We start from the raw sequence: 23049 nt of genomic DNA on the forward strand, positions 1-23049 counted from the left end.
ACCAGATGAGCTCATTTTTCTACAATCTTACAGTTGTCAGTTCTGGTGAGCTGGTGTTTTCTGGAGCCTCGGTCATGTGAACTGAGCAGACAGGAGCGGCACCTGGTGTGGACTCCTGCTGCTGTTGCCCATCTGCTTCAGCTTTCCCCCATGCTGTATGTTCAGGTTGTAATGAGGAGGTTATTTTACTTACTACTGGCAGCTTTACAGAGTTTGGTCTCTATTCTCCGACCTCTGACCTCAACAAGAATTTTTTATTTATTTTTTTTAGCCAGAAAACCCACCGCTCCTTCAATGTTGTTTCATTTTAAGTTGCTTCACTGTGAACTCTGAACATGGCTGCGCGTGAAAATCTGTTCCTGAGGTGCTCAGGCTCGACCATCTGGCACATATAACCATGTCACATTCAAAGTCATTTGAATTACCTTCCCTCCGCATTTTGATGCTGAGTTTGAACTTCTGCAGCTCCTCTTGGCTGTGCCGTCATTTTTGCACTATGATTGGCTGATTAAGTGCTTGAACCCGTTAAGATCTAAGGAACATTCCCTTCAATTTTGCAACATTTATGTGCTTTTCCCATTCGGGTGTTACACAACTTTACTTTTTCCCCCACATGTATTTCTGCAGATCCTGATGCACTTCTCTGGTCGCAGGACTTTAAAACGATGGCACCATTTAAAACGTGTCCAAGTCTCATACGGCTCTCGGGGGGAAATTGTGCACATACCGTTCCAGGTTGTAATGGGGTCGTGCAGCTGAAAAGGTGTCCCCAATCTACAGTGAGGAGGTGTTCTTTTGTGATATAGTGTAAAATGCTGTTATAGAAAACCCTGTAGGGCCTAAAAGGAATCAAGCTATCATTGATTTATTCTTGAGCCTTTCTACTGTCACATGTCACACAAATTTAAACCTTCTAGGACATGAAAATAGAGGAAAAGTGCAATCTTGTTATTCTCCATTTCTTTTAATTTATAATTGCACATTCATGGTAACTAGAGTTTACTCATACAGGACATTTCTACAATTGCATTGCCATCATTTCTTACATTGCATCAATGCTGTAGCTGGACAGTATTCAACGATCCATTGCACACGTTGTAGCAATTCCCTGAAAACTGTGAAACATCTCACCAATTCATCACGGGGCTAACACAGAGAGACGTCCAATAATTTAGGCGAACACAAAAATTTGATTCACCAAATAGCCTCACGTCACGGTGAATTGTGGTATGAAGCCAGGGCAGCCACACAAACCCAACGCAGACACAGGGAGCACATGCAAACCCCACACAACAAGGACCATTTTCACTGAGGCAACTGAGATAACCACGACTCCCCTCTTTCTACCCACTTTCATTTCTTTTCAGGTGTGTCGAAAATGTATTCTCATAAGAACAATCAGGACCATTAAAAACCTTTTATGTGTACACATTCTCAGCTAATGAATGGGACCGGGATGATAATTAATCATGTATTAATGCTATATTCGTAGTATTTCGAACATTTAAAAAGATAATGTGCTTTAATACAGGTTTTTGAAAACACATTAATCACTGATAGTTTGTGCCAAAATAGATTTTGGTGTATAATGAATGTTTTTCAGATCCTACTACAATTGTAATGACAGTGCACTTTTAAAGTGCTTAAGATTTTCCAGCCAGAGTGCTCAGTTCAAGTGTAAAAGTCCTGATTATAATAGAGGCCAGAACTGCATGTCATTTCTTTAAGTAGTGAAAGGAGCTGACTTTGGCATGTTCTATAGTAATGGCAACGGGCCTACCGGTGCCACTTCCAATGTGTGCAGAAAAAGAATGTCTGTGGGTGCGATATGTGTCAAGCCTTGTGACGTTAGTTGCCGTTGAATATGTGTTAGCTTGACATTGAGAAAGTGGAGCATGCCAGCACGCTGCCGAACTGATAGACTAGAACACTTGGCTGTATGCACACACACACACACACACACACACACACCAGGTTCGTCTGGTCGAAACCTGTGGGATTGACTGCAGTTAAAGGTTGCCCTGTGCGTAAATATTCCCCCCTACAAGCTTGATTCACCTCAAGTCAGCGACACACACACACACACACACACACACACACACACACACACACACACACACACACACACACACACACACACACACACACACACGCACACACTCATGTGTCTATGTAAGCCCACATACTCTTGCTCTCAAGGGGATTTCATGTGGCTGTGGCTACAGCTGTGTGCCTACTGGCACTGGCAGCAATAGGCACAACAGAGAGGAGAGAACATTGGGGGGGGGGACATGGGAACTGAGATTGCAGTGAGAGGCATGTTACCATGGAAAAGAGGACAAAAACATGAGAAAAGAAGCTGTGCACTCTCTCACACGACCATGATTTTTTTTCTTCCTTTTTTTTTTTTTATTTTCTCTCTTCCACTGCCTACAGACAGTTTGAATGTAGAAGACTGATAATCTGAAGTGTGACCGCTGAGGCGGAAAGCCAACTATTGAATGCTTTTCTTACCTCACTAAGGCAGTCACACTTCTTCACAGGCAACACAAAAAAGTTTGCAAGAAAGCGGATGCATAGACAGGGACACATTCAATGTAAGACAGATACGATGCTGAGAAGTACGTGAGACACACATGCAAACATTATTGTACATGGATCCTTGTGTTAGTTTGCTGTAGGCCTGTTGTAACATCATTGATTACTCTATTGCATATGCTCAACCTCTCTCTCGCTCTCGCACACGCACGCACGCACGCACGTGCACGCACACACACACACACACACACACACACACACACACACACACACACACACACACACACACACACACACACACATCCCTCCGCCTTATGGGGAAAGTACATTGACTTTCATTTGTTTTCTGCAGACTTGAAAATCACCTGTAACCTCTTACTGTACGTTAAAGCAAATTGAATTCACTTAACTAGTACAGTCCACATTCTTAATAAAGCACTTTTCACTGTGAGTCATATTCACCCACACCAATGAAAACAACTACCATGTAAGATGCCCAACCTTCATTTAGGCCTCGCTCAAGACACTTTGACATCTGGATGGCGTGAGATGGGGCATAAAACCTATAATCTTGTGAATGGATGAAAACCTGCTCTACCAACTGAATCACAGCCACCGATCTGAAACATTACTTGACTAAAATAGCATATCTCTAGCAGAAATTGCAGTTCTGTCCTGAAAACCTGCATTTCCACACAATCACATGAGTTCCATTCAATCATTGTGCAATCAAGTTTAGGTGTTAAGTCAAGAACAAAGGGACACACACACACACACACACACACACACACACACACACACACACACACACACACCCTCACATTGTGTTCTTCTGTCTGTTGACGACATTGCTTTGACTAATTTCTTTTTAAGATGACTGTAGCCTCACCTTACTGCGTCACTAACACTATACATCAGCTTAACCTTAAGCCAACTCTAACTGCAAAGCATGTCTTCAATTCAGATTACTTAATGTTCTTAATCAGCACTCTATTATTGTGTCTACTGTTACTTGAGTATGGTCAAGTTTAAGTCCCCATGGCCATAGAAAAACATGGCTACACACACACACACACACCCACCACACACACACACACACACACACACACACACACACACACACACACACACACACACACACACACACACACACACACACACACACACACACACACACACACACACACACACTCAAATAAATAGTGAATGAGACTGCCAGGGCGGGCACTCACCATAGCTCAGCTCACAGCTCTTTGCCCTTGTGCCGGGACCTCGGCCTGTCACTCTGTGTTTTACTCCCTGCACCACCACTCCACTGTAAGCAGCCAACACAATTTTGGGTATTGAGGTGGTGAAGAAACTGTCCACCACTACCCATTTGGCCTTTTCAGAGCTTGACAGAAAGGACTGGAGGTAAAAATATACTGCATTCTGTCCTGCCAAAATTGAAAGCGGCTGTAGTGCGGCTGCGAGAGGAGAATGTATATAGCGCTTGTTATTAGGCCAGCCGGTCTGAAATGAGGTTGACACCGTGCCAAACATTGAGATGTTTTCCGTCACTTGTTTTTTTTTTTGGTTTCATCTGAAATTCAATATGATATATTGGTGTTCCAAATGGAGGCTGTGCAATAGATATTAATTACTTGTCCATTAGAGTTTGTGACACTATCAATCTGTTATCAGCTGGCTTCACCAATGACTGAAATTAGCTGTCACTTTTATGCATCAGGCAAGTCATCGCCATGCTTTATTGCCTTCATTACAACGTTCAGTTCTCAAATGGTATCCTCATGAGATCTGCGAGTTACCAAAAGGTTGGCAAACATTCATGTAAAAGATGGTTGTCGCGCCATGTTTATCTTCGCCAAGTTTGTAAATATCAAAGCAAATGTCGGTCTCAATATCAAATGTCTTCCGAAGAACACAAATGTGTTTTGGACTTGAGGAAATAATGGGGGTGGAGCCCTATCATAATCTCCTGAAGTTCATGTATATTTGATAGGCGCCGCCAGATGTGGCCATGGATGTGTGGATGTGTATCAGCAAGCAATCTCTCTTACTGATCTCACAGAAATTAGATTTCATCTCAGGCCCAAAATCTAATACACAAGCTTATATTTACTCACAGTTGCGGAGCATCATAAACCAATATGATCCTATAGAGGGGTGGCAGCACTGCACAAAATACAGTTAAATGAAAATGTTTTGAGCAAACGGTTCCGAAAGCCATTAATGCTTCTTGGCGATGGACTGCCTCACATAGTCGTCGCTTCTTCTCTGTATTGCTCAAAAATGCCGAAAAAGTATAAAACTGACAGGAGCCCATTGAAAAATAAACTTATAGTGTTATCTCAAGGTTTTCTAGTTGTCTTAGCTTCCGTGGAAATCAAATAGTTTGCACACTGGGCTGATAAATCCACATTAGGAAGAGAAAACAGTTCAGTGTCAGACATAATTCGGAGGTAAATCTATAACTCACAGTGTACGGGAATATCTTGGTGCAAAAAAAATTTAATTCCTCCAAATCAAACTCTGAAATCATTTCAGAGCCGCAACGGCTCTGAAATGATGCTGAGCTTGAGAGCGACACATATTTCAGATGAAATGGTTGCATGAGTCATCCGATACATTAAGATGCCTGTGTCTTCCTCACAATGAATGCAAAGTCACAGTTAGCATGCAGGGTGCCATTTTCCAAGGCCTCTCCCTGCCTTGAATACTCTCCAGGGACAATAGCGCAAACCAAAAAACTTTAAGAGTCTTATCACTTTTTATTTTTTTTCTACTCATCTTTTCTTCCTCCTCTATTTTATCCTCACATGACCTCTGCTTTTTTTTCCCCCTCCTCCCTCTGCCTGTGAGCACGGTGAGAAAAGATGTCGGCGTCTCATTCGTCCATATGTCTGTGTGTGTGTCTTGCTAAGATATATTTTCTAGTCTGTGGCACAGATAAATGTGCAGTCAGCATGATTTTGTTGAGAGGAGGCAAAAATGAGGGAATCAGAAATTGATGAACACTTCGGTCAACACATTTTTTTTTTTTAATCTCTATCAGAAAAGTCAAGATCTCAGCAACTCGGTGTATTTCCAAAAGAAGAAGAAAAAATGGATTTGAATGGATTGATCCAGATTAGCTTTGCTGCAGATCGATGCTCAGCAGCTGAATGCTGAGTTTAGATAGGCTGCACAAATGGCTCTTAATTGTTGGGGGTTTCCAGTTGACTTGATTTGTTCGAGTAGATTTTTAGAGAGCTGCTGCTGCCAATGGAACTTTTCCAAGCCCATTTTTACAGCAGAACATGTCATAACCCAATTGTCTCGACGTCCACTTACTGTAAGTGGCCGTGGTGGCTAAAGAGTCTGCCACCGTAATTGACTCAATGGGAGTTTACAGTATGAAGCATGAGGCAGGGAAGCCAGAACTAGTGCTCTCCAGGGATAGGCTGTTGTAACAGTGTTGCTATCTCTCCTCCAGCTTCTTTCAGCACATTGTATACAGGCGGCCGGTGTACACGCAAGCCAGCGCACACATAGAAATTTACGAACGTGTACATTCAAAGCAGGTACGAAGATCACTTCTGAAGCTCTCTCCCCTTCCCCGACCTCAGTTTTTTTTTGGTTTTTTTTTCTTAATCTTTAATGTGTGTCCAGGAATGAGGCCGAATTGAGATATCCCTCCTATTTTTGTCCGCTGTTTGCACAGTGTGCCGACTTGAATTAAACAAAGCTTCTGCAGCTTCTAGCTGCGGGGCTACTGGCAAAATGGGCAGAGAGGCAAACAGTGGTGTCAGACATTGTGAGAGGGGAACACACAGAGTGACATAGGCACAGCTAGAGGAATATGTTTACGCCGCTGGAAACCCGCGCCAAGCCTAGAACGTTCATGCATGGTACAATAGTTAATCAGCTCAGACGCTGCTTCTGCTGCTGGTGTGACCACTGACCCTAAAAGGCATCAGTAATAGGGGGAGTCTTTCTAATAGGAAGAGCACCATCATTTCCAGAATGGAGCGGGAATAACAGTACATCCAGGGGAATAGTCTTTTTTCCTCTGGTTCTGGTTCATTAATGGTGGTTTAGATTAAAAGAGCTGTTGATGTTCTTGGTCTGAGAAAAAAAAAAAAAAAAAGAAGGTTTGCTGCATACTAGGTGCTCTGTGTGTGGTATCTAATGAGCTTTTTGAATTCTGTTTATGTATGTCTATGCAAGTGCAAGCATGCATGCTGGTGTTATTTATGTGGGTGTGTTGTATAGTATACATATATTAAACACTGCCTTTAGGTATTTTCTCTGTAAGCCAGAGCAGGATTGCCATTCCTGGGAAAAAGACAGATTTTTAGAGGATTCACATGTTCAGCTCCGAGCCAATGTGGCTTTGCTCTGTGTGCATGAATACCATATGCATTGTTCATCTTTGTATGTTTGCTACAATCAGATCGGGGACATATTCTTTTCTCAACCAGACTCAAAAGCTTCTAAGCAAGTGATCTGCTGTTTTGGAAGTCTGTAAAAAAGGCCGGGGTAAGCAGTAAGCTTCCACCCACCTCCTGCTTTTAGCCAAGATGTGCGTATCCATCTCAGTTTCACCTCCCGTACCCCTACAGCTCACAGCTAATTTGTTTTGTAAGGCTTAGATGCTTAGACCATTCTCTCTCTCTCTCTCTCTCTCTCTCTCTCTGTCTCTCTCTCTCTCTCTCTCTCTCTCTCTCTCTCTGATTCTCCCCCCACTCTTTGTCTTTCTCTCTGTCACTCTTTCTTTACTTCTTTGCTTGCCCCGGGGGGGTGTACACCCCTTGTGATAATTTGCCTGTCACAAATGCAACTGCGCCCTCTCCGTAGCTTCCTTTGGCCCAAAAATGAGTTTCAGCTATCCCATCTGGCTGTCATAGGCAAGATGTCGCCAAGAATAGAAGCTTCCCATCCTTTCACATTTCATGGCTGAATTGTCATATTTGTGTGTGACTTATATCTTTGACCCTCCCATGCTAGACATATTTTACATCTGATTTGTACTTATGGTACTTTGCCTCCTTGAAGTCAGTTCACTCTTTGTCTCCATCTGACACTGCTCACTGCATATATAACGATGAACCAAGCTTTGGGGCTGCTATACGATGCAGATGGGGTGTAAAATATGGTGCATATATTTAGAAACAACAGGAGTCTGATGTTTGTCCCTGTTACTACACAGCAGCCATTTGCACAATTCTCTCATGAGAACGGGTTCCAGTGGGTTTAAAAGTACTGATCATTTCCTCTCAGCACACTGATTCAAAATGTGTTTGTGGACGCAGTAGGGAAAGAGACGGGAAATCAGAAAACATCTTTAACAACTTGTCTTATCTAATGAGATTAGCAGAGCCGCTTACACAGTCATGACATGGAGATACACACAGATAGCCCTGTAATAACTCATTATTCGTCGCATTTCCACATCGACCCCGAGTCGAGGCTCACTGACAATGTGTGTTGTTGTTGTGTGTACACAGATATCAGGCCAATCTAAGCACCGCAGAAGTGTAGAGTGAGCTGGGTGAAAACTGTCTGAAATGCCAGAGCACAAAGAGAGTGAGCACTCGAAGGACACAGAGAAAGTGTTCTCTGCTTTTCAGAGGCTGCAGCATTAGTGACACATGCATGAGTGCAAATGGAAAAATTCACCATGCAAGCTCTCTGTTTGTCTTGGTGTGGCGGGGCGGCCACAAGGGGAGAGAAGAAAAGAAATCAATTCAGTGTGTGGGCATGCATACATGTATGTCATAGGAATGCACAGATCATTGAAAGTAAAACATCAAAGAAAGAACCAAATGAAATGTAAGTGCAGGGGAGTGTATTTTATTGATTTACGATTGAAAGTAATATGAAATGAATGACTGATCTTTTTCTTACTTTGTTGAACATTTGTCGATAATGTTCTATTTACTGCATAAACTGGATTTCTTTTGTTGAGAATGTCAGTGAAGGAAAAAAAAAACAAATGTTCATTTTTGATGTGATCGTTTCATCCATCAAATACCTTTCCACGTACATTTCTGCCTTCTGGTAATTACTTAAAAGCCGCCCTAACATTCATTCAAGTGTCAAAAAGATGTTACTTAGCCTGTAATGACTGAGTGGGTACATGTGTATTTAAGCCTGTGCTTCCATTTGTGAGCACCATAACTGGATCACATAGGATGCTCAAGTAAATGGCAGCATTATCCTGCTGGTAATGTCAGATCCAATTTGTTGTATTGGACATTACAACACGGAAGCAGCAAAAACTTTCGACAATCACAGAGAAAATGTTAACTTAATCTGCTTTACTGACAACACGCACTAATCTGAAATGTCCCAGAGTAGTGAACCTCACCCATGCCAATCCCAGGCTAAATTAAATTCTGAGAATTAGTCCGAAAATACTGTTTGACTCAGGTGTGATGCGCTCGCCAGCGATTAGCAGCCAGATTGATGAGTTCAAGGAGGTGCGGTGGCCCTGTTGTGCTGTGCGTGCAGACAGAGGGAGGTCAGCGTGTGTGATGATGAGGCCTGGAGTGTGCGGTATTGACCAGTGGATGTCACGTTGTGATTAGTAGGAGATATCACACTCGCTTGGCTCAGGTGCGCATCGATCCTTAAACCTGGGTACAGCCTGTCAAATGTGGTCATATTTATCCTCTCCCCTCCCTTCCTTTCCTCTCCTCTCCCCTCCTCACCTCCCTATTTGCCTTGTGCTATTCTCCTATTTCCTGTCTTCCATTCACTAATACCTTCATGTTTCCCATCCCTCCTCTACTCTCCTCTTTTTGCCTCTCACCCTCCTCTGTTCTGCTTCCCCACTCCCTCCCTCTTTCCATCCATCCACCCTCATGGATCAAACTCTTTATCTGGCCTAAGCCACAGCCTGCAGGCGAGCAGGCAGTCTCTACAGAGGCTGGAGCAGAAGACCAACAGCTTCAAACAACATTATATAGGGCTGGCATGAAGCGTGTCTCACACTGATAGATGAAAACACTGGCCCCTCAGACTCAGCCTCTTTATGGACATGATGAAATGCAAACAGGGCAGTTTTTTGTTTCCGAGCCCAGTCCTCTTCACTTGAATTTTTGCTTCAACACCACCTGTAATGTAAGATAGGCTAAAGGTTCTCTGCAAATTAGGCAATAGTGCACTTTAGTGTTGGCGGTCAATATGAAACGAGACAGTCCAGTCCTGGGAGGAAGACGCATTTACTGTGGCAGAGAACCTGTAGACTTTTTTGTCATTATGCCAGTCCAGAGTAAATCTGCTTCAGAGGAAACATAAGTCAGGTAAACGTAATAAAAGCTCAAAGAAACAAATCCTCAACGTAATCAATCAGTGTAATCTGCACTTAACCTTGCTATGTAATTGTAGTTTTACCTACATTTCTAAACATTTCTTGGTGAATACTTAAATGTAACACCTTTTAGTGAATACATGCAATGTGTTAATGTGTGTGCACAAACCCCCCGTAGCCTAAATAAACCCATGAAATACTGCATATAGCCTTCTTCCGTCACTACCATTAAGATGATGACAAGTTCATTGTTTGGCAGAAATCTTCTTAGAATAAAAATTGAAACAATGTAGGTGTTAATTCAAGCCTGCCAGACCAGTGTGAAATTAGCCGCGGACTAATGCAGAATCAGACCAGAGGCACTCGCGTTTAAGTGCAGGCTGTAGGCTGTAGCCATGGAGACAGCATTAACCAAGTGTTATGAAACTGCAAGTGGATCAGGATATACAATTAGGCTAATTTGAAATATTCTCTCAAAGACGACTGTAAATAATTCGCTAAAAACAGTAACGGTGAGGAGATGGGAATTACGAGAGAGAAAAAAAACATTACTAAAAAAAATGTCAGCAAAAGGCAGAGCAACATTTATTGAATGTGTCCAACTGAGTACTTGCCCAGTTTGACTGTAGACTGAGGCAGATGTTTGCAACCGAGGGGGCTCGGCATCGTCCACGAGTCTGTGGAGATTTGCGAACAGCGAGGAGACGCTGGAGGTAAGATGGCTCAGAGGATTCAAGCCTCGCTGAACGCAGGCTTATGTCTAATAATCAGCAGGGAACGACTCAGCATGGTCCCTCAGAAAAAGAGACGGGAAGAATGTGTTAAAAAAAAAAAAAAAAGAGTGAAAAAAGGAGCCGAGGAAAAGATTGAAGGCAATGAAAATGCAAGTCTGATATCAACTTGAAGTTGTCGGCAAGAAAAAAAAAAAAAGAGAAAAATACATGTCCCTGTGGCCACGATTTTTGAATTTTGATGAGGTTTGGTTTCTTGACATTTTTTTCACCCCTATTAGCTGTTTATGTCATTTGGAATATTGTTAGGAAACTTACAATGACCCAAACAAAATTTGACTCTCAAGGTCATCTGATGGTCGTTAGACTATTGACTTCTTTTTCTCTTCTTTGTTTAATAACACTGTTAAGTTTGTGGTCGTGTTGCAGGATGTGTTTTACAGTCACATATGGGAACTCGCTGCTGATGCTCAAACTAATTTTGCCAGCTGTTCCAGGTCATAAAGTCCCCTCTTTTAACGTGCCCATCATGTCTTCTCTGTGTTGAAGCAGCACTGGGTCATTGGTTTTAGCATAGGTGCCACGTTTAGGGGTTTTGGAGGTTTCGGGGACCCCACAGGGTTTAAGTCAGGGGAGCACAATAAGACATCTGATCAGCGTCCTGGAAATGTGAACACAACAAGGTCTTTTTACTGGAATCCGCTTCCATGATCAGCCCGTCACCAATCACAACAAATCCCATCATCATAATTCAGCCAGTTAAAGAATGCTACCAGTAGTTAAGTGACTGAACCATAAAATATGTATGAGTGGCTACAGCTGGGGAAATGATTGCACCTTTATCCGGGAGGGTCCACTTATTGATAAGGTTTTTGTGATCCATAGACATGTATTGGCTTAAAATGAATTGTGAGTTACCTTTTTGTAAATTTTTGAATTAGTTTTAATTGTTATAGTTTTAAACTATAAAGACAAAAAAGAAAAAGGTCACCCAGTCCACAAAAGAAAGTTTAGATCAGCGTTTCATTCATAATACTATTGTCAAAATAAGCATGTAACTTGTGTTCGTCGTAGCCTGTGGGTGTGTTAGTGTGTGTCACACTCTCATCAATGCGGTCGTCAACATTGCCTCAAGGTCAAACCTTTTTTTTTTTTTTCCCTATCATCTGTGAATTATCTTCACAAGCCTCTGCACCAATCCCTGGCCTGAATCACATGCCCGTTTAACGAGTGTCTGGTGAGGGTCGCATGGTCGAGGTCACCAAACCGCAGCATAGATGCAGCTGTAGAGCGACACAACAGCATTTTAGCAGCTGCCCAATGAATGATTACCTTAGAGCTCCAGTCATAATTCAGTGTGACCTCAATCTGCCAGCGACGCTATGATTTGATGGATCTGCTCACAGTTTGGGTGTCGAGTTCTCGCATGTCAAATACCGGCAGATAATGATAGGGCTATCTGTTGCTTTTACAAAGTAAAACATGCTCGATATGAATGTGGCACACATGTTGACGCCGTTGCATCATGCGCTCCCTGTTTAATTCATTCGGATGTTGAGTGAGCAACCGTGTGCCACATAGATGTCACAATGGATGTGGAAGACAAAACAATGTCACCAATGGTTAACCTCCATCATGATGATGCCTGTCGTCTGTCTGTCTATTCATCATCTCAGTGCCTTATCAATCAAAGTCAGCACGCGTATAAACACACACATGAGCTCACACACACGTACACCTCCCAGTGTGGATAATTAGTGGATTCCCTCAGTGTCTGATAAAGCCTGTGCTCTTCTTGCTTCTCCCTCTGACCTTCCCCAGTGAGCTCCCTCCCTCAGTGGGGCTCATCACACACAGCTCTAATACATATTTATCGGTCCAGTGACAGCTCGTGTGCACTGGATTTATACGTTTCTCAACAAACAATAGTAAAGCCTCAGTCACTCTTCCTCCCTTTCATCAGCCAAAGCAGGAGATAAATCCAAGAGTGTCAACCTGGCTCGGCAGCAGGCCATCTGTTAGTTCAGGGTGCAGGTATACATGGGGCCAAGTTACATTCAGGCTCCTTGAGCCACTCCTCAATTACCGCAAATGGATTTGATATACGTATGTCTGTCAAATCGCCTTGGCAATCACAGGAACTCCTCTGCTGGCAAACGTTTTCCTACAGCAACTTCTGATCAAAGACGTTCAGAAAGTGGCTGTGGCATGGCTGGCAGCATTGGGATTCAGGACAGACTCCCTGCACCATGACTGGCTCTGTTTGCACATCGCAATCTGAGTTGAGATGTGAAGGAAGGCAACATCACTAAAGAGTGAGGGGGAGAGGAGAGGGAGGCTAGAGGAGGAAAAGAAGGGAGGGAAGTCAGGATTAAGCCCCCCCCCCCTTCCCCCCCTGCCTCCAAGCGGCCATCTTTCATCTTGTGACTGCCCCTCTAATGCTTTCAAGTGGGTGAAACCCTCGACATCTGCTTCCGCTCCCTGGGACACGGCACAGGCCACCATCCCGCAGAGACGCACAACCACAGGACAGCTCGAAGGGCAGCATCAGGGCAAACCTGATGGTCTCATCCACGTGGAAAGAGCCACATGCTGCAGAAACAATGAAATTAAATATGCTCGCATACACTGAGAAACAGTGAAACAAAACCTTATGGCAAGACATGTTTAGACATTCACCAACAGACACATTTATGCCCAAAAATCATCATTCAGATACACAACAATGTGACTTACACAAGTGAACACACTCACCACAAAAACATTTTGCAGTTCACTCACCCAGACACATTAATTCTACTTACTACTTGCAAACAAATAAATGTAAATAGCTCTGAAAATAAACACTTCGTCTTCGCCAAGAAGAAATAAGCCCCCCGTCGCCTCTGATTAAGACTACCATAGTGATATATCTGGCACTTAAGTCTGCTGTTTACCTCATAAACACAAAGATCTCAACACAGCCACCCACACCAATGCTAAAATATCACAAACGGAGTCTGCATGCCTGTATGTTCCCCTGCTAGTCTTTGTGGTTTGAATATGGGATCATCTAATGACATTTTTTTTTTACATTCGGAAATACATTTCGGGAGCACTTTTATACGCTGGGGACTTCAATATCATCAGCTCAGTGGAATTTCTTGACTTTGGCAGCGACAGTGCTACAAGCTATAAAACAGCATGGTCAAGTGGTAGGAGCTTCACCTCTGATTTTCTTTGAGATCAGTAAAACAGCATTTGTGAATTAGAAATATATATAGAATGGAGAGACGAGCTCTCAAGGCAGGGATCCCAAAGCATAGCCACTAACATGAGGCAGGACCACCCAGGATACTGTCTTGTCGAAAGGAGGTGTGGGTTTTTTTTTTTTGTTTTGGTTTTTTTTGTTTTAAGGGAACACAATTCAATTATTTATGAAGAAATTAGGTTTGTTTTTTTAGAGCCCTTCCCCATGGTAAGGAGTCACTGCAGATTTCGTTCATACTGCACTGCAGCTATGTAATTTAATTTGCGAGCGCGCCCCCATGAGACCGAAGATTTGTTCGTCTTGTTTTCTGACCCCCACTCTCTTCAAAGACCACCCACACACAAACACCCAATGTAGATACGCACATTACGTGATCTGTTGTCTCTCACTCCGACTCGTGCCTATTTCTGAAAAATACAAGCAGAAGACCACGCTCCTCTGTTCAGCCTGGTCTCCTTTCATTGTGTGCCACCATTATATTGCCAGGTGAAAATGTGCAGCACAGTTCCTTCTGCAAATGTAGCAAGTAAAAGTCTAATTTTATTTATAGCAATCCACCCACAAACTTATCTAGAATGTAGTGATCCTTCAGGTTCAAAAAAAAAAAAGACTTTTAACTTATGTAAGGCATAATGGAGGCAGAGGTACTGTGTGTGTAATGACTGCAAAATGGAGCATCTGTGACTATAATTGCAGTGTTTGAGGTTCATCCAATTTAAGATACCTTGAAAAGTACATTATCACCCGAAAGCAATGGGCAACAAGGTTCACATATTCAACACTCACATCAATGCAGTGCATTTCATCCAAGGAGGGGAATTAATGTATTCTTTAGGTGTAGAATAGTTGACTATCTTTGATTCATCCTCTGTTTGCACTTACACTTTTAGACCCGTACTCACAGCATCTGCTCCTGACAAACACACAGATTTTATTAACAAGAGAACACATAGAGATGGATGGAAGACGAGTAGATGACAGACAGAGTGCTGATTCCTTCCTCTGTCTGCGAGTCCAGGCCATCAGCACGTTCATTATCACAGCAATGATTCCATTATTGTTCTGTGTGGCAACAAGGGTTGTTTCGTCTGGCCTCTGTTATTCTTATCAACTATGGAGCTGACAGCCCCCTTTTCATGATGGCAGCAACAAAATTAACAACTATCACATAACATAACTGAATTATCCTGCCCGATAGTGACACTCTAAACATCATCCTTTTTCTTTTTTCTGTGTCCTTGTGCAGGTCTTTTCCACAGAGCCATCATTCAGAGCGGGTCAGCCCTCTCCAGCTGGGCAGTGAACTACCAGCCGGTCAAGTACACACGTCTCCTCGCTGAGAAGGTGGGCTGTAATGTCCTGGACACGTCAGACATGGTGGACTGTCTGAGGAAAAAGAGCTCCAGGGAGCTGGTGGAGCAGGACATACAACCTGCAAGGTATCACGTAGCCTTTGGACCTGTAATCGATGGCGATGTTATCCCCGACGACCCGGAGATCCTGATGGAGCAGGGCGAGTTCCTGAACTACGATATCATGCTGGGGGTCAATCAGGGTGAGGGGCTGCGCTTTGTGGAGAACGTGGTGGACTCAGAGGACGGCGTGTCTGGAAACGACTTTGATTTCTCGGTGTCTGATTTTGTGGACAGTCTGTATGGGTACCCAGAAGGCAAGGACACATTGAGGGAAACCATTAAGTTTATGTACACAGACTGGGCGGACAGGGACAACCCGGAGACCCGGCGAAAGACGCTGGTGGCGCTCTTCACCGATCACCAGTGGGTTGAGCCGTCAGTGGTGACAGCCGATCTGCACGCTCGCTATGGTTCGCCCACCTATTTCTACGCCTTCTACCACCACTGCCAGAGCCTGATGAAACCCGCCTGGTCAGACGCCGCTCACGGGGACGAGGTGCCGTACGTTTTTGGGATCCCTATGATAGGACCCACTGACCTTTTCCCCTGCAACTTCTCCAAGAACGACGTCATGCTCAGTGCTGTGGTCATGACCTACTGGACCAACTTTGCCAAGACTGGGTGAGTAAAATTGCTGTTTTACTTTGGATTATTTTTCACAATTTAATTAGGTTAAGGGGCTTACTTTTTATGATTGCTTTGGAATTTAAGTAATTTATGTCAATTCATATTGACCTGCTACAAGTAATCATTATTCTATCAGAGAGAATTAACATCACATCTGTCTTAATCACAAAGTAATTCTTCCACTAAAATGCTAAATATTATTTATCTTAAACACTCCAGAGTGGGATTTTTGTTGCTTTTTCACATTTGGATGAATTATTATTAATTGATTTTAAAGTGATGGACAAGAATAATCTTGGCAACACCAACTTCAGGTGTCTCTCTTTTTTTTTTTTTCCATCGTTCTTCATTGTTTTTTCGACCAGATGGTACATTAATCATCCTGCACATGCATCAACTAATCTGTGTCACAAACTATCAACTGTTTGTCATAAAAAGGGGACAGCAAATTAGATTTTGATATCAGCGTGTTGGTGTCTGCTCTGGTCACGGGTTGCCCAGTCAACCCGTGACACTGAAAAATAAAGTGTCTCCTTCACATTTATTGAGTAATAAACACACAAAAGTTATACATCCAGAACTTAAAAGTCCGGCTTCTCCTCCCCCGGAGAGAAGTTACAAAAGCTCCAAGAATAAGCTCTTGCCGTTATTGCGACTATAAAATGAACGATATATTCATCCTGAGTGTCATAACCTCTGTGAAATTATTCATCTCACGATCAGAATTTGATCAGTTTGGTCAGATAACAGTGCACACAAGAGGGATGTGTGAATTGGTGAAGGGATCTGGTGGTCTCGCTGAGTCCATGCACGGTCTGTATACATGAAGTTAACATAGGATCCTCACACTTCACGGCGAATTTAAAAACATTCGCAACTTTGAGATTAACCTTTAGCCGTACTGCATGAAATAGTTAGGCCTGGGTCTAAATTTAGTGAACGCTTATAAATCTGTAAAAGTCCTGCAACTTGCAGTATGTTACTCTCGACATTAATTATTGAGTTGTTTCATTTGGTGAATGTTACCTTGGCCTGAAGCTGAATCATTTAAGATATCGACATATTCTGGGTTTTGACTGGCTGTAGTGATGGGTTTTGTGCACTGGCTTTATTTATTTATTTTTAATTTTTATAAAAAAAATTTTTTTATTGATTTACTTATTTAGTTTTGGTTTTTTTGAGGGGTTTTTTGCATCCTATTTATTTGCAAGTCATCATTTAGAGGACCGCAGCCTTAGGAGTTATCATAACATTGAAAACACTGTAAATCCTAAAGATGAGTTTGACGTGATTATCATACTACTGTTTTGGTTTTGTTTTGGTTTTGTTTGTTCTTCTATTGCAAATATAAGCCAACTGAAATCGAGTTAAATTAGTGGTTTAAGTAAAACCAACAGTTCCACAGTAACAAACTCACTATTAGAAAGTCGCAGGAAATAATCTATTTCCGCCCTTTTAAATTCACTTCTCCTGAAAAGGAGCTGCAGGAAAAAAGAAACTCTACAATTGATAGTGCAGGACTGAAAAGGCATTTTTCAACCGAGGCATTTTTGCCTGGACTTCCTAGGTCTCAGTCTGAAAACCTGAGACATATTGAATCTGAGGGAGATTAAATGTTCCTCCAGAATGTGTGCTGTGCTCTTCGTGCTTGGCTGACTGTTTGGGTTGGGTATATGTGCATGGCTGCCTGCCTTTCTGTACGCCTATGTGTGTATGTGTGTGCGTGTTCGTGAGCGTGTGTGTTTGCCCGGAAATACTATCTATGCTCTATTATGCCAAGACCCAGAAGACACAAAGACTTATCAGGGAGGCATATCAAACTCTTGCCCTCGGCCGTATTGATTGCCTCGGCCTGGACCCAGTCGATCACTCGTGCCCAGGGTGACTCATGCTTCCAACCATGCTCAATTTCACACACACACATCACAAAGCATGGCCATTTTGTCTGACTGCTAGTAATCATTTTTAACAACTAAAATTTAATTTGCCAATGCCTGTAACCAGAGAGGTATTGATCCCATCCTGAATGGGATGCTGTCTGAAATCTTGTTCTGTTCTCCCTCTGTCTCTATATCATCTGCTGTCCAATCAGGTGGCATTTACATTTCACTCATCTGTCCGCGAGAACCTTGAACTGCTAATGGCAGCCTGGCGCAGATGGACTGATGTCAGCAGTTTTGGCTCCTTAAGGAAAACACTGAGGTCCATCAGCGAAGCTCGGACTTAACAGCTGTCTTCTCTCCCCGGCAGCCATCTTGTGTCAACAGATACAAAGCTGCAATTCGTCGATACAGATGGAATTCATTAGTTGTCCTGTCAGGAAAATTATCTGCTGTTATGAGAAGAGAAAGCGGCTTCTGTTTTACACCCAGCAAAGAGATGCCAAGAGCGGAGCAAGTGTCTTTGCTACTTTGCGATTAACACGGTTTTTACGTCCTCATCCAAATACACTCATCTAAATGTAAGCATCTTTTTAGAGTAACACACCCATCTGCTGGAGGTTGTGTAGGTCCGGGGAAGATATGCGGTCCAGGTGCATTAGTGACACATTGCTATCTTGTGGCAGCAAAACAGCATTTCACTATTCACACATAAAAAAATACAAGATTAATGTGATGCCACTTTTTTTCTTACGGGTTCGGAAAAAGCTCTCAGTTAGTTGTAAGTGTATTTCCTCTGAGTATATTAAGTCCTTATACTGTAGTATCAGACAAAATCAGAACTTATTTGTGTATCTCTGAAGAATGGACAGTCTTGCATAAACTTAAGTTTAACACATTGAACTGTACCAAGCTCACAGCTTGCATTAACGTAAATTCCGGACTATAAGCCGCTACTTTTTTCACATGATTTGAACCCTGCGGCTTCTAAAACGACGCAGATAATTTAAAGAGTCTTACGGGTTAACAGGCTTCATGCCGCCAGATTCTACTTCCACATGTAGATTCATGCTGTTTTGAGAGCCTCTGCTTCTCCAAAACTTGCCCTAAAAGTGATCTTTCTGCTCTTCGTGACTTCGTCTTGTGCTGCTTTCCGTGGTTCGGAGCTCCTGCAGCTGACGGCCGTGAGTGATGCGTTCAAGGGCATCACGTAAACCCGCCTGCTGGACATCATGGCTGAGAAATTTTCCTCCTCAGAGTCACAATCAGCAAATATCCGATAAAATACTTTTATCAACAGAGATAAAACCTTGTGATTGTGTATTTCTCTCTCTCTGTGTCTATCTGTCTGTCTGCAGGCTTCTCTGCAGCAGGCGGACGACACACACACACACACACACACACACACACACACACACACACACACACACACAGGGCTGCGTGCAGGAATTTCCAGACAGATTTGCTGGAATTGATTAAAATATGAGCAATCCCCGTATTCCTGCAGTGAAAATCCCGCCCTGTTACAACGTGGACACCTGCGGCTCATAGTCAAGTGCGGTCTATATACTGTATGTACTTTTTTTCTTTTTTTTTAATTTTTAAATTTTGCTGGTGTGGTTTATATTCAGGTGCGCTCAATGGTCCAGAGAATACGGTACTTGCTTTATGCCAGTAAATGTGGACAAGAATATAACAAAATGTAATTGTGGCAGATGCTTCAGATGAATATAGGAACTATTACGTTTAATTTCATGGTTTAAATGCATGCACTTATTTCTTGGAGTGATCTCAATTTGGATCTTGCAATGGCAGTGAAATTAATTTCGTTGCATGATGGCCTTCTGTCTCCAGTTCGGCGTGACAGCACGAACGCTAAGCCTGCTGTAACGCTAACCTGGCCTTCACCCTGGCAAACGGCAAAAGCAGAAACAACAAATTGCACTTTACTGCTGACCTCATGTCAGTTTTGTAGATTTCCACGTCACTGATTGATTGAGATTAGGAGCGGAGCAGCGAGAGGATAAACTGGATCTGGATCAGTGCTCACCATGTTATGGGTAGTATCCGTCCTGTGGTGTGTCGCCTTGGCATAATTCCAGACAAGGGGATTACAGGCAAACCACAATTAGGCACTCAGATGGTAAAGAGCCTGGGATTAGATGGGAGCATAATAAAAAAAAATTAAAAAAAACAACTCCGTGTGCTGCTTTGCTCTGAAGGGTAATTTTACTCCACTCCATGCAGAGGAATCTACCATGAACTCTGCAGGGGGGAAAGAGGATGTGAGACATTTCCCACAGTCTCTGAAGTTCATTCTTCTCATTATTAGACTATACTAGGGGATATAGATCTCTCCTCCAACACCACCCGGCACAATCTGGCTCTAGTGGACATACTTTTAATTAAGACCCAGTTGAATTCCCTTTGCCTTCGTGGCCCATCCAACAGCCATCTTGCCTCTATCTGCAAAGCGGCTCCCGCTTCCCTTACAGATGTTCGTAATGAACTGACCCAGATTGCACTTCCTGCCCCTGTCTCTAAATCGGCTGTAGAAACATGTGTGACACGATGTTGAGACACTTGGGCTGCATGTCAACAGTGTGTATCATAGCAGCATTCCCCCCAAAGCTCTTCCTGTCCCTGGCTCTCATGTGTCATCTTTGCAGGGCAAATCCCTTCCCATGCCTTTTTTTTTTTTCCTCCTCCATCAGCGTCAGTGAAGCATAAAAGCATACAGAGAGTGCGCGTTGTCAAATCTTCTTAGTGTGTGTACACGTGCACATGTGTGGTTGTGATTGTGAGAGCGTGCGCTTCCTCTATAAGGCTGTTCTCTCCTGAGAGTCAGTGATGCTGCAGAAGCCGGGGATTTACTCAAGTCCGAGATATTTTTCTGGCTGCAACATTTGTTTTACCATTGACAGATATAATTGGCCTGCACCTTATTGCCACAACAACTTCCTCTGAACAGTTTTCCCCCAAAACTTTTGCTGCACGTTGACATGCTGTGACTCCTTCGCCGGCTCAAGCAAGTGCGGCAAATGTGACTATGCACAGAAACACTGGCAGAACCCTTCAGAAAAGACAGAATGATGAAAAGCCGGGAAAAGATCAATCATTAAATATCATTAGCGCTATAAATATGTTGGTCCATCTTCTCGTTTCTTGTTTTTTTTTTTCTTCCGGCTGGTGCTCATTTCCGCTGTTCGGTGTGCGAGCTCAGCCACATGCTGTGCAGGGCCTTGCGAGGTAGTTAAAGAGCAGAGCTGTCATGTGTTGAATTTTTTTTATTTTTTTCCTCATTTTCCTCCACTGCTCCTCCATCCCTCTAGTTCTCATTATTCTATGCAAAAAAAATCTACTCATGTATTACACTCACAACATAAGCTAAAATATGCAATATTGATTGTTTTAGTGACAGTGGCTGCCGAGCAAACAAATGTAGATGGAGGTGACTACAGTGGGTCCACAGTGCAGTTGGAAAGCCAACACTATGATTTACAGCACTGCCAGTTGGTTTTTCTTTTGTTTCCCTCCCGCTTGTCAATCGAGCACCCCTCCTCTGCAGGATTAACAATGCATATACATCAGCCGTTTCTCCCGTCTGACCTCATTCAAGCAGAGATTCAGCCTTTTTTTTTTCGTCCCAGCTGTCTAGCAGTTACATCACTCTTCCCTGATCTCCCTCCTTGTCCTTTCTCACGATTATCCCCACTCTTTCCCCTATTCCTCCGCTGGAGCCGACTTAACCTGCACCAGGAGTCAGTTTAATATATTTGCATTGTGGAACAACACAGCCCCCCGACAGTCACCTACCTACTCCATTAAATGGGCACTCTCTTGATAGGAGATTTCTAGCCAATATTCTGATTTGCATTAGAGAAGGTAAGGAAGTGTGCCTTGTTAAGGGGGCTGGATGCCATTGATCTGTGTCCATGCTGTGTGCTGAATGTAATGAGAGGAGGGTGGCAAGGGAGGAGAAGAAGAGGAAGTAGATCTACATGTGCACATCTATAAGTAAGTGGCTGACAGATTGTAATCGGAAGTAACATAACCCAGAGTACTTACTGAGTTTAAATAGAAAGTTTCTAATTGGTTGAAAGAGTGAGAGAGCTCTTGTTGGGTAGGTGCTGTCGGGGAGATGGAGACGTGGCGTTTGCTGCCACTCGTCTAATCAAACAAATCAATGGCATCTATACTAAGGAGTGGTCTGAGAGCAGTGTCCTCCAGCACTTCCACACACCCCAAAGTCACAGCGCCTCGCCCTGCATCACTTAGCCTGCTGAACCGAAGGCTGCCATTAAATATGAACCACGCATCATTCAGCCCTGTGCCCCGGCGTGCAACCACATGAAGGGTAAAAGAGCACAGCCCGATGATTTGCCTGCTCAGTGCTGAAGTTGCCCCTTTGCACTGTACCGAGACAAAATCTACAAACAGACCTAGATTGAGTGTATTTCTGAAAACACGGCGCAGAGTAGCAGAGGGAGGTGTTCGGTAACCTTCTGCTCGACTGAAAATCACAATTAGCTTCTGAGTTTGTGTACCTGGTAAGAAGATAAACATCTGCAGGGGATGAATTTGTTTCACAGCAGTAGCAACAATAACTAAAAAAATAAAAATAAAACAGGCGTCAACTTTGCATATTTTTGCAGCTTAGCAAAATGAGCATCAGTGCCGCTGAATTAATGCGTGTTCCTTGTTTTATGTTGAGTAAGCCATAGTCGGCCCAGAATTCAGAGACCTTGAGTGCAGTGAAAATAGATTCTTGTCTTCTGCCTTAGGGCACCTAAACGTGTCTTTCCAGATTTGGTGATGGCTAGGTCTATGATCATTCAAGCGCTTCAAATTACATCAGGATGAAAAGGGGAAGGAGGTACATGGGAAATGAAAAAAAGAAAGAAAATGATATTCATTCTTCCCCCTTATCTACCTTTTACATCAGTGCTCGCAGATAGGGCTCAGAATAGGTAATGAACCCAGGTCCCAATCTGCTACATGTGCAGGTAGAGCCAAGAGCCGCGAGTTGTATCTGTCATGCAGGTGGCACAGTGTCTGATAGAGGCGCCGTTTAACACTCACAGAAGGCTTTCTCTTTTATCACCCAAGAGAGGCCCATTGTCATCACTGCAGTGCATGTAAAGCTTTGTAAAATGTGACATGTCTTGCGCTGAAGTGCTGTACTTGTGTGGTCCAATTTGTGGCTCACAAACAGGCGCAGACCCCGGGAAACACACAGGTATGCAGCCTGACAGACAGGAGACGAGGCATGTGTACACATACTCCCAGTCAATCGCCAGCACGAACACAT

General features: G+C 43.2%; 1 protein-coding gene across 7 annotated transcripts in view; it reads left to right on the forward strand.

The window, feature by feature from the left end:
• nlgn3a (neuroligin 3a) overlaps window positions 1-23049 on the forward strand; it is a gene marked incomplete at both ends in the record, with an annotated part of 124101 nt that overhangs the window by 95392 nt on the left and 5660 nt on the right. For all 7 annotated transcript variants that reach the window (XM_080466087.1, XM_080466088.1, XM_080466089.1 and 4 more), the window contains one exon: window positions 15063-15852. In XM_080466087.1, the coding sequence (XP_080322213.1) occupies window positions 15063-15852 (790 nt within the window). The remainder of the gene's footprint in view (window positions 1-15062; window positions 15853-23049) is intronic.

The sequence above is a fragment of the Lipophrys pholis genome, assembly GCF_963383615.2.
Source record: "Lipophrys pholis genome assembly, chromosome: 6".
In the NCBI taxonomy this organism is placed as follows: domain Eukaryota; kingdom Metazoa; phylum Chordata; class Actinopteri; order Blenniiformes; family Blenniidae; genus Lipophrys; species Lipophrys pholis.